The sequence below is a fragment of the Myotis nattereri genome (assembly GCF_964212035.1).
Source record: "Myotis nattereri genome assembly, chromosome: 2".
Taxonomy (NCBI): domain Eukaryota; kingdom Metazoa; phylum Chordata; class Mammalia; order Chiroptera; family Vespertilionidae; genus Myotis; species Myotis nattereri.
In genome coordinates this window covers 113,217,271-113,231,968 of record NC_138076.1, presented here as the reverse complement: position 1 = coordinate 113,231,968, position 14,698 = coordinate 113,217,271, and the positions used below count along the sequence as shown (strand labels likewise).

Below are 14,698 nucleotides of genomic sequence, written 5' to 3'. Positions count from 1 at the left end.
TGAGTGGTTTAATATTAATTAATATTAGCTTGTTCTCTGGCATGTCACCAAATATTTTGTTGAAATGCGAGGCATCTTTCTATTTATCAACTTGGGTTCTCTTCCCGAGCATTTTATTCTTATCATGGCCTCATCATTTTCCAATAACACATTTACATTTATCTCATGTCCCCAAAGCCTATGACTACCTTAGTGCCTAGCCTAGAACCTGCCACTGGATCCAGCATATTAAAACTTAACAGCAAGTACTTACAAAATGATCGAAGATTTAGAAGTCCACTTTTGCACTGCTGTTTGTTTCCCTATGGTTGTGATACTTAAGGTTCTACCAGTTGCTTCAGAATAAGTATATCGAAGGACAGATGCCAGGCTTTGTAATTTTTTTCTTATTTGTTAGAGTGAAGGTACTAGTCTTATCCCTGCCTCATCTCATCTCTCTATTCTTCATTTCTTAATGTGTGAAATGAATGGCTTAGACTTCACGATTTCTAAAATTTCTCCTGGTTCACTATGCCTGTGAAAATTAGTGAAGCTAATTTTGAAAATTTTAAATTATTAAGGTACATGACAACATTTAAGCCTTTTCTTTTAAAAACTCAAAAACAAAAATATTTTTAAATGAATTATATATCTTTTAAAGAAAATATTACATTGTAAGTTTTCCTCTTGCCTTTCCTAGGTCATTGTGGAAAGACATTTGCCATTTTGGAAAGATTTTTGAATCACAGCCATGGCAAAATAGCATGGTTAGTCATTGTGGATGATGATACATTAATAAGGTAAGGAGCCATTCTCATCCCAGGATGGCTTCCAATTCTATATATATTCATATTTAGAAACTATGGTGGGTACTTCTACATCTGGCCAAGATGGGTTAACAGGGACTGAATTTACTCTCACAGATGAAACAACCTCCCAAAGGGACTAAAATATATGAAATGAAAATTTTTAAAATGTTTTATTGATTTTTAGAGAGAGAGAAGAGGAGAGGGAGAGAGAGAGAAACATTGATGTGGGAGAGAAGCATGGGTCGGTTGCCTCCCACATGCTCCATGACTGGGATCAAACCCACAACCTGGGTATGTGCTCGGACTGGGAATCGAACTGTAACCTTAAGGTGCACAGGACAATGCTCAACCAAATGAGCCACACTGGCCAAGGCAAAATGAGGATTAAAGCTGAAGTCTGGGAGACCAAGGCCACTAGAGTTTGTAGGACAGAGCACTGGAGAGGACAGAGCTGCACTAAAAGAGAACACAGGATATCTCTCGAGGCACCCCTTAAATACTGATCAGCACTGTATGTGAGGAAATTATTGAAGGCTGGGGAAAGAATCTACCAAAATGATTAGAAGGAATGATGCCTGATGCTCTCACAGGCCTGTTCACACAAGCTAGCCTGAAATGCCCTTGTTCCATGAATTATTGGGTAGAGCACTTTGAGGGTCTTCCTCTAATATTGGGAAATACTAATCTAGGACTAAGCACTACTCCAGTCCTGCCTGACACATCTTAAAAGCAAGATCCTAAAAGACCAAACTGTTTCCAAGTAATGAGCTCATATGCGAGAACAGAACTTGAGGATTTATAGAAGTACCAAAATATCCAGCTCCAAAAAGATTCACAATGCTTGGCATCCAATCAAAAGTTATCAGGCACACAATGCAGCAGGAAAATTCACCCATAATGAAGAGAAAACTAAGTTGATTAAAACTGTCCCAGAAACGATACATTAGAATTAGTGGTTTTAAAGCTGTCACTCATAAATAGTTATAACTCCATACTTTATGTTCAATAAAGAGACTTGGAAAGTATACATAAGACTGAAGTCGAACTTCTAGAGATGAAAACTACATTGTGTAAGGTGAAAACCCCTGGATAGTATTAACAGCAAATTAGACATCACAGAAGAAAGGTTCACTAATCTTGGGGACACTGTACAGTAACTACCCAAATGAAACAAAAATAAAAAATAATTTTAAACAAGTGAATAGAGCATCCCTGAGCCGTGGGACAATTCCAGGTGTCCTTGTATATATGTGATTGAAGTCCTCCGAAGAGAAGGGGCACATGACAGATATTTAAAGAAATACTTTCCAAATTTAATGAAAATGCTAAACCCACTGATCCAAGCTCAGTGAACCCCAAGCACAGCTGTCAGCATCAAAGCTGCACGTGGCCACCGCCACACTGTGTCCTTGTTGACAGTGTCTCGTGCAGCATTTACTGCATCTCTAACTGCAGCACTCATGCCACCGATCCAGGGCAGTTACTCCACCTGGAAGTTTTGCCAGATCTTCATTTTGTGTTTCTTTTTTTTCTTCTCAATATTTACCAGCAATAATATCTAATTACTCAATGATGTCTTAAATGTGTTTTTGAGTTGAATCTTGTCATCTTTTTCTTTTGAGACTCTGACATCATCTTTGATCACCATGAGCTCTAACTTTTCTGAAGTCATGAGGCTGAATAATTGCAATATTTAGGGTCAGTCCACTTGGATGGAATTGGAGATTGGTTGGCGTTTGCCACATTGACAGTTTATATGAACGATGTGATAGTTTTCAGACTCAGCTTATGATTCTCCAGCTTTAAAATGAATGATATTTTGACTATGGAAATAGTTAATGTCATTAGGAAAAGAAATCCAGAGGAGATGCTGTATGTGTTATTTTAACTTCAGGAATTGAAGGTTGAGGGTTTGAAATGATAATTTTGCAATATGCAGGAGGAAGAGAAATACATTAATTTATTTTCTGGTCAAGAAGGAGACATGCATGTGGAGAAGGCTTCTGGAGAAGGCTTTGAGTTTTACAGGGCCTGTTATCAACCAAAGGCTGTGATTTCCTTAGGGACCTTCAATTCCATAACTTAGTGGTGTTTTATAGGTATCCACACACTTATTGGCCTACCCATGCAGAGCTGTTCATTAAACGACTTCCTCAAGACTGATTCCAGATTAGCTGCCTAGAATGTTTAACTTGTGTGCCAAAAACAAGATTGTTTCCAAAGATCACGTTTTTTTGGCCATTCAGAAATTGCCAAATATCAGAGGCCTTGACCTTCATACAAATATAAACCTGATCAGAAGACTTGTAGATTCTTTCAGCACTGTACTTGTGAGAGATTTCTTTTTCATACATTAAATTTATTTTCTTCACTCTCAGCCTTAGGTCTATGAGCTAGGGAATTTTTGTAAGCAGCATGAGTATGGATTGAAAAGATGACCTCCTCTTCGGCATCTCTGTTTTGTTTTCTTAGGATCCCACCATTCTGCCAAAAGAGAAAAAACAAAATACTAGAACTCTAGTGTTTTAAATGTTGGTACCGTCCTGTGAGAACAGACTAAGTAATAAATAATTTAGAGAAACGCTATCACATCTACCTTTTGGAAATGAGATGAATCATAGGCATGAGAAACATTGACATTTATTTAGCCAATTAAGGAAATGTAACCCAGGAGAGGCAGAGCCCAAAGGAGGCAAACGCTTGCTCTGGAGAGCCATTTCGCAGTTTTGTTTGCGGCCATTCACCTGGGCTCCAGAGGAGGGAGGGTGGTACAGACTGGAGTTGCCTAAGGAGAGTCTGGTTTGTGGCTTGGGAGAGAGATATGGGGGAGCAGTTGCTGAAATCCCTGTACTGGTTCATCCTCTGATACCACAGCAGCCATCTTTCCTGGGCAGTGCAACACCCTCCAAGTAGCAGCCGCCTGGGATTATATCAAGAATCCCATTCACTCCACCCTGCATCTTAAGTCCTGCTGAGGAGTCAGTGGCATAGGCAGGAAGGGAAAGCCTGGGCAGACTCTGTGGGTGTCAGTGACTGGAATTGGGGCTGGGCCATTTCCCCCACTTTCCCACAAACCAGACTGGTGCTTCCCCTTCATGGGAGACCCTATAGGAATACCCTCCTGGCCTCTGGAAGACTCAACCTCTGGGCTCCGGAAGCCCCAGCCACCCGGCTACAAGACTTGGTGCTCGTATAATTAGTGACTTTGAGCAGGTTTTCATATGTCTTTCTGCCTTCTGTATGACCTCTTTCGAAAAGTGTCTATCTAGGTCCGTTGCCCATTTTTTTATTGGATTGTTTATCTTTCTTTTGTTACGTTTCATGAGATCCCTGTATATGTTGGAAATTAAACCCTTATCGGTGGTATCATTGGTAAATATGTTCTCCCATGTAGTGGGTCTTCTTGTTGTTTTTTTGATGGTTTCCTTTGCTGTGCAAAAGCTTTTTATTTTGATGTAGTCCCATTTGTTTATTTTCTCTTTAGTTTCCATTGCCCTAGGAGCATTATCAGAGAAGAAATTTCTTCGGCATATGTTTGCGATTTCGCTGCCTGTGGATTCCTCTAGTATTTTTATGGTTTCCCATCTTACGTTTAAGTCTTTTATCCATTTTGAGTTTATTTTTGTGTATGGTGTGAGTTGGTGATCTAGTTTCATCCTTTTGCATGTATCTGTCCAATTTTCCCAACACCATTTATTGAAAAGACTGTCTTGACTCCATTGTATGCTCTTGCCTCCTTTGTCGAATATTAATTGGGCATAGTGGTTTGGGTCGATTTCTGGGGTCTCTATTCTATTCCATTGATCTATATGTCTGTTCTTGTGCCAGTACCAAGCTGTTTTAAGAACAGTGGCTTTGTAATACAGTTTGATATCTGGTATTGAGATCCCACCTACTTTGTGTTTTCTCAGGATTGCTGCAGCTATTCGGGGTCTTTTTTTATTCCAGATGAATTTTTGGAACGTTCGTTCTAGATTTGTGAAATATGCCGTTGGTAATTTAATGGGGATTGCATTGAATCTATAAATTGCTTTGGGTAGTATGGACATTTTGATGATGTTGATTCTACCAATCCATGAACACGGTATATTCACTAATTATACGAGAGATGCAAATCAAAACGACAATGCGTTATCATCTCACACCTGTCAGAATGGCTATCATCAACAAATCAACAAACAACAAGTGTTGGAGAGGATGTGGAGAAAAAGGAACCCTTCTGCACTGCTGGTGGGAATGCAGACTGGTGCAGCCACTGTGGAGAACAGTATGGAGCTATCTCAGAAGACTAAAAATGGAACTCCCATTTGACCCTGTGATCCCACTCCTAGGAATATATCCCAAGAAACCAGAAACACCAATTAGAAAGGATATATGCACCCCTATGTTCATAGCAGCACAATTCACCATAGCTAAGATTTGGAAACAGCCTAAGTGCCCATCAGCAGATGAGTGGATTAGAAAACTGTGGTACATATACACAATGGAATACTATGCTGCGGTAAAAAAAAAAGGAACTCTTGCCTTTTGCAACAGCATGGATGGAACTGGAGAGCATTATGCTAAGTGAAATAAGCCAGTCAGAGAAAGATAAATACCACATGATCTCACTCACTTGTGGATTATAGAGAACAACATAGACTGATGAAAAAGGACAGACCCAAAGACTGAGAAACAGCGATCAGGCTATCAATCCCCAGAAGGAAAGTAGGGGAGGGCGGGGGTAAGGGGAAGAGATCAACAGAAGGACTTGTATACATGTATATAAGCCAAACCAATGGACATGGACAACGGGGGGATGGGAGCATGAGTTTGTGTGTGGGGGTGGAGGTTGGGGGTTAAAGGGGGGGATGAGGACACATTTGTAATACCTTAACTAATAAAAAAAAAAAAAAAGACTTGGGACTCCACCCTGCCAAGGTCAGGGAAAAATCTGAGACAGACTCAGTCCTGTGGATCTGGATGGAGGATTACACCCACCATCTTTCCTAAAGTCTAAATAGCACTTCCCCCTCACAGGAGATCCAAAACCACCCCTTGTGATTCTGCCTTTTAGAGACTAAGCCCTTTCCGTGACTAAGCTTAACAGCCAGCTGGAAGGTGGAGGCAGGTCCCAGGGTTACTTGAGAGGTTTGCTGACTAGCCCTTCTGCCATGTGCTGGTAAAATTGAGTTCTAGAGTATAGCTTGGCCCTTCTCATGTTTAGCCAAGGTCAGTATTACAAGCTGTGCATTACATGTAGCCTCAAACAAATTGCCCAGGGCTAGACATGGACAGCATATGACATTGGCATACACCAGAATTTCTCCAAAGAGGCCCCGAACCAATACACCAAGTGAACAGCTTTAGACAATATTGGAGCAGGATCCAACAAGTGTCAAAAACAGCAAATCAAAAGGGAGACTGCCTGCTGAGGGGAACTCCACTTTTTTATTCTTTTCTTTCTTTTTTCTTTTTTTAAAAAAATATTTTTTTACTGATTTCAGAGGGGAAGAGAGGGAGAGAGAGAGACAGAAACAACAATGATGAGAGAGAATCACTGATTGGCTGCCTACCATACACCCTTCCCCCTCCTCCCTACCCCCTACTCTAGGGATTGAGCCCACTACCCAGGCATGTGCCCTAATCGGGAATTGAACTGTGACATCCTGATTCATAGGTTGATGTTCAACTACTGAGTCATACCAGCTGGGATCTTTCCTCTTTTATACATCTTTGTTTTTCTTATTACTTTCATTTTTTTAAAAAATATTTTTTTCTTTTTCCTTTCCTTACTCTATTTATTTGCTGTTTAATTTTCATATTCTTTTCTTCCCATTTCTCTTTTCTTATCCTTTACTATTTTTAAAATTTTCATATTCTTCTTTTTTTCTTTTCCTTTTCTCTTTTACTTTTTTCCATATTATATTTAATTTTTCTTATTATTTTAATTGTTGTGCTGTTGTGTGTTTTTTAGTTTTATGTTTTGTTTTGTCAGCAGCTTGTATGCCATGGTAGGGGTTGATACTCACAGCTAGCCTGAGAGTCAGTTCCACCCACAAATGAGCCAGTAGCAATCAAGACCCAATTATAACAGGAGTGCCCACATAACCCACAAAAGGGGCTTTCCTAGAGCACCCAGCACAGGAGATCAAGGAGACTCAGCCACTGTGTTCCACAGGTCACATATTACATAAGGCCACCCCACCAAGACTGGGAATCATAGCAGTTCTATCTAATACAGAGAAACAAACAAAAAGAAACAGCCAACCTGGGGAGACAACAACAACAACAACAAACAAACAGGCCCCAAATGAAAGAACAGGAGGAATCTCCAGAAAAATAACTAAATGAAAATAGAGGCAAGCCCTTTATCAGAAACAGAGTTCAAATTAGTGTTTTTAAAGATAGTCAGTAGCATGAAAAAGGACATAGAGACCATGAAAAATAACCAGTCAGAAATGAAGAATACCATATCTGAGATAAAGAATATACTGGAAGGAATACACAGGCTGGATTAAGCAGATGATCAAAGCAGCTATTTGAAAGACAAGCTAGAAAACCCCCCCACAAAAAACAACAACACCCAATCAGAGCAGCAAAAAGAAAAAATAATTTAAAAGAATGAGGGTATTTTAGGGAAGTTTTGGACAACATGAAATGTAACAATATACACAGAAGGAGAAGTGACCAAGGAATAGAAAACCTGTTTGAAGAAATAATGACAGAAAACTCCCATAATTTGATGAAGGAAAGTCACACAAGTGCAGGAATCACAGAGTCCCAATCTAGATTAACCCAAAGAGACCCATACCAAGACATATAATAATTAAAATGGCCCAGATTAAAGACAAAGACAGAATCTTAAAGGCAGCAAAAGAGAGAAAGTTGCCTAAAAGGGAGTTCCCATAAGGCTGTCAGCTGATTTCTCAACAGAAACACTTCAGACCAGAAGGGATAGGCATGAAGTTTTCAAAGTAATGTAAAGCAAGGACCTGCAACCAAGATTACTATATCCAGCAAGGCTACCATTTAAAATTGAACTTGTAATAAACAGCTTCCCAGACAAAATAAAAAGTTAAAATTTATTACCACCAAACCAGCATTGCAAGAAGTGTTAAAAGACTGCTTTAAGAAGAAGAAACAGAGAGAAAGAAACAGGTATAAAGAAAAATGGCAATAAATGACTACCTATCAATAATAACCTTAAATGACAATGGAATAAATGTTCCAATAAAAAAAAATATGGTAGAATGAGTAAGAAAACATACTGTTTATAAGAGACTCATCTAAGATCAAAACATTCACACAGGCTAAAAATGAAGGGATAGAAAAAAGTATTCTATGCAACTGGAAACGGGGGAAAAAAAATGCTGGGTTAATGATACTTATATTGGACAAAATAGACTTTAAAACAAAAGCCATAAAAAATACAAAGATGGTCACTGCATAATACTAAAGGGATAGATCCAACAAGAGGATATAACCCTGTTAAACATATATGCACCAAATATGGGAGCAACTAAATGTGTGTGTGTGTGTGTGTGTGTGTGTGTGTATATATATATATATATATATATATATATATATATATATATATATATGTATATACACACACACACACACACACACACACAGAGGGCCCTTGTGTGTGTGTATGTATGTATGTATATATATATATATATATATATTACAGGCCCAGTGCACAAAAATTTGTGCACTTGGTGGGGGAGTCCCTCAGCCCGTCCTGTGCCCTCTCACAGTCTGGGACCCCTTGGGGATGATCACCTGCTGGCTTAGGCCTGCTCCCCAGGGGATTGGGCCTAAGCTGGCAATCAGACATCCCTCTGGCAGCCCAGCAGCTCTCGAGGGATGTCCACTTGCCAGCGGGGATCAGATCTAAGCTGCAGTCAGACATCCTTAGTGCTGCTGAGGAGGCAGGAGAGGCTCCCACCACCACCGCTGTACTGGCAGCCATCAGCCTGGCTTGTGGCTGAGCAGAGCTCCTCCCATGTGAGAGCGCCCTGACCACCAGAGGGCAGCTCCTGCATTGAGCATCTGTCCCCTGGTGGTCAGTGTGTGTCATAGTGACCAGTTATTCCCAGTCTTTCTGCTGTTAGGGTCAGTTTGCATATTACCCTTTTACTATATAGGATAGAGGCCTGGTACATGTGTGGGGGCCGGCTGGTTTTCCCTGAAGGGTGTCCCGGATCAGGGTGGGGGTCCCGCTTGGGTGCCTGGCCAGCCTGGCTGAGGGGATGATGGCTGTTTGCAGCTGGTTACACCCCCTTCAGGGTGGGGGTCCCCACTGGGGTGCCTGGCCAGCCTGGATGAGGGGCTGATGGCTGTTTTGCCTGCACCCCCTTCAGGGTGGGGGTCCCCACTGGGGTGCCTGGCCAGCCTGCATGAGGGGCTGATGGCTGTTTTCAGGCTGGCCACACCCCCTTTAGGGTGGGGGTCCCCACTGGGGTGCCTGACCAGTCTGGATGAGGGGCTGAGGGTTTTCAGGCTGGCCAAGCCCGCCAGTGACTGAAGCTCCCAGCCTCTCCTTTTTATCTTTTCTTTTTTATTCTGGGATTTATTTACCTTCTATAATTGAAACTTTGTTGTCGCTCCAGCTCCGAGGCCATGGCCTGCTGAAAGCAGGTATCTGGGGTTTGTTTAGCTTCTATAATTGCAACTTTGTTGCTTAGAGTGGAGCTCAGAGCCCGGCCGCAGCAGGGAGGAAGCTTGGCTTCCTCCATCACTGGAGCAAGCAAGCTTCTTGCTCACTTCAGCTGCGTGGCTGCCAGCTGCCATCTTTGTTGGCCGCCACCAACTGAGGAGCAGCCACTGCCTCGACCACCCGAGGAGCAACTGCCGCCCGAGGAGCCACTGCTGCCCGAGGAGCAGCCATCACCCAAAAAGCCACTGCTGCCTGAGGAGCAGCCCTCGCATGACTTGACACCTAGATCTTTTGGTGAGAACAAAAATGGGGAGACAGAGAAACCCCCAAAGGAAAGAAAAGGAAGAATCAAGAGAAAAGCATCTAAGTTGAAATGGAGTCATACAATGTGTCTGAATAAGGGCCATACAGTTCATAAACTGGATGGATGTAAAAATCAACAACTTATGTAAGAATCAAGAAGACATAAAGAGTGATATAGCTGCAATAAAAAACACCATGGAAAGTTTCAACAGTAGATTAGGAGAAGTGGAAGACCGAATTAGTGAATTAGAAGACAGGGATACAAAACGAACCCAACTGAACTGCAATTGGAGAGAAAAATGAAAAGACAGGAAGAGAGCCTACGGGAGCTTTGGAACAACATGAAATGCAGCAACATATGAATAATAGGGGTGCCAAAATGACAGGAAGAGGAACAAGGGTTAGAAAACCTATTTGAAGAAATAATGTCAGAAAACCTCCCTGATGTGGGGAAGAAAAAAGTCACACAAACAGAGAGTCCCAAACTAAGACACTTCGTAATTACGATGGTAAATGTTCAGGACAAAGAGAATCTTAAAGGCTGCAAGAGAGAGACAGAGTTATGTACAAGGGATCTCCCATTAAATTATCAAATCATTTCTCAACAGAAACACATCAGGCCAGAAAACAATGGAAGGAAATTTACAAAGTGATGCAAAGCACGGGTCTGAATCTAAGAGTACTCTATCTAGCAAGGCTATCATTCAAAATTGAAGGGGAAATAAGGAGCTTCACAGACAAAAAAAGCATAAGGGAGTTTGTCACTACCAAGCCAGCAATGCAAGAAATGCTAAAGGGACTGGTGTAAAAAGAAGAAATAAAAAGGGAAGAAGGAACACAGGCACAAAAATTAAAAATGGCTACAAACAATAAATATCAATAACTTTAAATGTAAATGGACTAAATGCTCTAATCAAAAGACATCGAGTGACTGAATGGATAACAAAACATGACCCATATGTATGCTGCCTACAAGAGACCCACCTCAGAACAAAGGACTCACACAGACTGAAAGAGAAGGGATGGAAAAATATATTCCAGGGAAACGGAAATGAAAAAAAAGCTGGGGTAGCAATACTTAAATCTGATAAAATAACCTCAAAGTGAAAGCTATAACAAGAGATAAGAAAGGCCACTTCATAATACTAAAGGGATCAATAGAACAAAAGGATATAACCCTGGTAAACATATATGCACCCAATGCAGGAGCACCCAAATACATAAAAAAAACTCTTGGAAGATATTAAGGGAGAGATTGACAGCAATACAATCATAGTAAGGGACTTTAATACCCCACTGCCTTCACTTGGATAAATCCTCTAGACAAAAATCAGCAAAGAAACAGCAATCATAAATGACTTACTAGATCAGATGGACTTAATTGACATCTTTAGAACATTTCACCCCAAACCAAGAAATATACGTTCTTCTCAAGTGCACATGGGACATTTTCAATTATAGATGACATTTTGGGTCACAGGCAAAGTCTCTCCAAATTCAAGAAGATTGCAATCATACCAAGCATCTTCTCAGACCTCAATGGCATAATATTAGAAATAAACTACAACAAAACAACCAAAAAAATTAAAACACTTGAAAGCCGAATAGCATGCTATTAGACAATGATTGGGTTATCAAAGAGATCAAAGAAGAAATTAAAAACATCTATGGGGTTTGAAAGTAGTCCTGAGAGGGAAGTTCATAGCTCTACAGGCCTACCTCAAAAAACATGAAAAGCTTCACGGGGAAGTTTTACCAAACATTCAAAGAAGAACTAAAACCTATCCTCCTCAGACTATTCAAAAAATTCAAGAGGAAGGAACACTTCCAAACTCATTCTATGAAGCCAGCATTACCCTAATACTAAAACCAGATAAAGACAACACAATGAAAGAGAATTACAGGCCAATATCCTTCATGAACATAGATTACAAAATCCTTAACAAAATTCTAGCAAATCAGATCCAGCATTACATCAGAAGGATCATACACCATGACCAAGTAGGATTTACCCCGGGGATGCAAGGATGGTACAATATCCACAAATCAATAAATGTGATACATCACATAAACAAATTGAGAGATAAAAATCACATAGTCATATCAATTGATGCAGAAAAAGCATTTGACAAAGTCCAACACCCTTTCTTGATAAAAAAAAAAAAACCCTCAGCAAAATGGGAATAGAAGGATCATACCTCAACATAATAAAAGCCTTATATGACAAACCTACAACCAACCATACTCAATGGGCAAAAACTAACACCATTTCACCTAAGAACAGGAATGAGACAGAGATGCCCACTTTCACCAATCCTGTTTGACATAATACTGGAAGTGCTAGCCATAGCAATTAGACAAGAATAAGAAATAAACGGGATCCATATTGGAAAAGAAGAGGTAAAACTGTCATTATTTGCACATGACATGATACTGTACATAGAAAACCCTAAAGACTCCATCAAAAAATTATTAGACTTAATAAATGAATTCGGCAATGTAGCAGGATACAAAATTAACGACAAGAAATCTATGGCATTTCTATACACCAATAATGAACTTACAGAAAGATTTAAAAAACAATCCCATTTAGCATCGCACCAAAAAAGTTCAGATACCTAGGCGTAAACTTAACTAAGGAGGTAAAAGACCTATATGTGAAAACTACAGGACACTGAAAAAAGAGATAGAGGAAGACATAAACAGATGGAAGAACATACCATGTTCATGGATTGGTAGAATCAACATTATTAAAATGTCCATGCTATCCAAAGCAATCTATAGATTCAATGCACTCCCCATTAAAATACCAACAGCATATTTCACAGGCCTAGAACAAACGCTCCAAAAATTTATCTGGAATAAACAAAATAAGACCCTGAATAGCTGCAGTAATCCTGAGAAAGAAGAACAAAGTAGGAGGGATCTCAATACCAGATATCAAGCTGTATTACAAAGCCACCATTCTCCAAACTGCCTGATACTGGCACAAGAAAAGACATGTAGACAAATGGAATGGAATAGAGAACCCAGAAATCGACCCAAACCATTATGCTCAATTAATATTTGGCAAAGGATGCAAGAACATACAATGGAGTCAAGACAGTCTCTTCAATAAATGGTGTTTGGAAAATTGGAGAGATACATGCTAAAAAAAAAAAAAAGAAAAGAAACTAGACCACCAACTTACACCATACACAAAAATAAACTCAAAATGGATAAAGGACTTAAATGTAAGATGGGAAACCTTAAAAACGCTGGAGGAATCATTGGCAGCAAAATCTCAGACATATATCATATCAATATCTTCACCGATACAACTCTGAGGGCAATGGAAACTAAAGAGAAAATAAAAAAATGGGACTACATCAAAATAAAAAGCTTCTGCACAGCAAAAGAAACCATCAACAAAACAAGAAAGCCCATTGCTTGGGAGAACATATTTGCCAATGTTATCACTGATAAGGGTTTAATCTCCAACATTTACAGGGAACTCATACAACTTAACAAAAGGAAGATAAACAACCCAATCAAAAAAATGGTCAACGGACCTAAATACTTTTTGAAAGAGGACATAAGGAAGGCTAAGATACATACGAAAACATGCTCAAAGTCACTAATGTTCTGAGAGATGCAAATGAAAACATCAGTGTGGTACCATCTGACACTTGTCAGAATGGCTATCATCAACAAATCAACAAACGACAAGTGCTGGCGAGGATGCGGAGAAAAAGGAACACTAGTGCACTGCTGGTGGGAATGCAGACTGGTGTAGCCATTATGGAGAACAGTATGGAGTTTCCTCAAAAAACTAAAAATGGAACTCCCATTTGACCCAGTGATCCCACTTCTAGGAATATATCCCACGAAACTAGAAATACCACTCAGAAAGGATGTATGCACCCCATATTCATAACAGCACAATTTACCATAGCTACGATTTGGAAACAGCCTAAGTGCCCATCAGCATATGAGTGGATTAGAAAACTGTAGTACATCTACACAATGGAATACTATGCTGCTATAAAAAGGAAGAAATTCCTACCATTTGCAACAGCACATGGATAGAGCTGGAGAACATTATGCTAAGCGAAATAAGCCAGTCAGAGAAAGATAAATATCACATGATCTCACTCATTTGTGGAATATAATGAACAACATAAACTGATGAACAAAAACAGATCCAGAGACAGAGAAGCATCTATCAGACTGTCAAACCTCAGAGAGAAGGTAGGGGAAGGTGGGGGTAAGAGGGAGAGATCAACCAAAGTACTTGTATGCCTGCATATTAGCCTATCCAGTGGACACAGACACCAGGAGGGTGAGGGCATGTTGGAGGGTGGGGGGCAATGGGGGCATAAGGACACATATGTAATACCTTAATCAATAAAGAGAGAAACAATATATAAAAAAATAAAATAGCTAATTTCTAAAAAAAAAAAAAAGGAAGTATAAACATCACATTACCATATTAATAGATGTAGAAAAAACCTTTGATAAAATCTAGCACCCATTTTGTATAAAAACTCTCACCAAAGTTGGAATAGAGTTGTGGTTCTCAACCTTCTGGCTCTTTAAATACAGTTCCTCATGTTGTGACCCAACCATAAAATTATTTTCGTTTCTACTTCATACCTGTAATGTTGCTACTGTTATGAATCATAATGTAAATATCTGATATGCAGGATAGTCTTAGGCAACCCCTGTGAAAGGATCGTTCGACTACCAAAGGGGTCGCGACCCACAGGTTGAGAACTGCTGGAATAGAGGACTCATACCTCAACCTAATAAGACCATATATGAAAAACCTACAGCCAACATCATACTCAATGCGCAAAAACTAAGTGTTTCCCTTAAGATCAGGAGCAAGACAGGGATGTCTACTTTCACCACTCTTATTTAGCATAATCCCCGAAGTCCTAGCCACAGCGATCAGTCAAAATCAAGAAAAAATTAGAGGCAA

General features: G+C 39.9%; 1 protein-coding gene across 1 annotated transcript in view; it reads left to right on the top strand.

Moving 5' to 3' along the window:
• B3GLCT (beta 3-glucosyltransferase) overlaps positions 1-14,698 on the top strand; it is a 139,730-nt gene that overhangs the window by 98,764 nt on the left and 26,268 nt on the right. Inside the window, exon 12 of the mRNA XM_081083593.1 lies at positions 680-779. Coding sequence (XP_080939719.1) covers positions 680-779 — 100 coding nt within the window. The remainder of the gene's footprint in view (positions 1-679; positions 780-14,698) is intronic.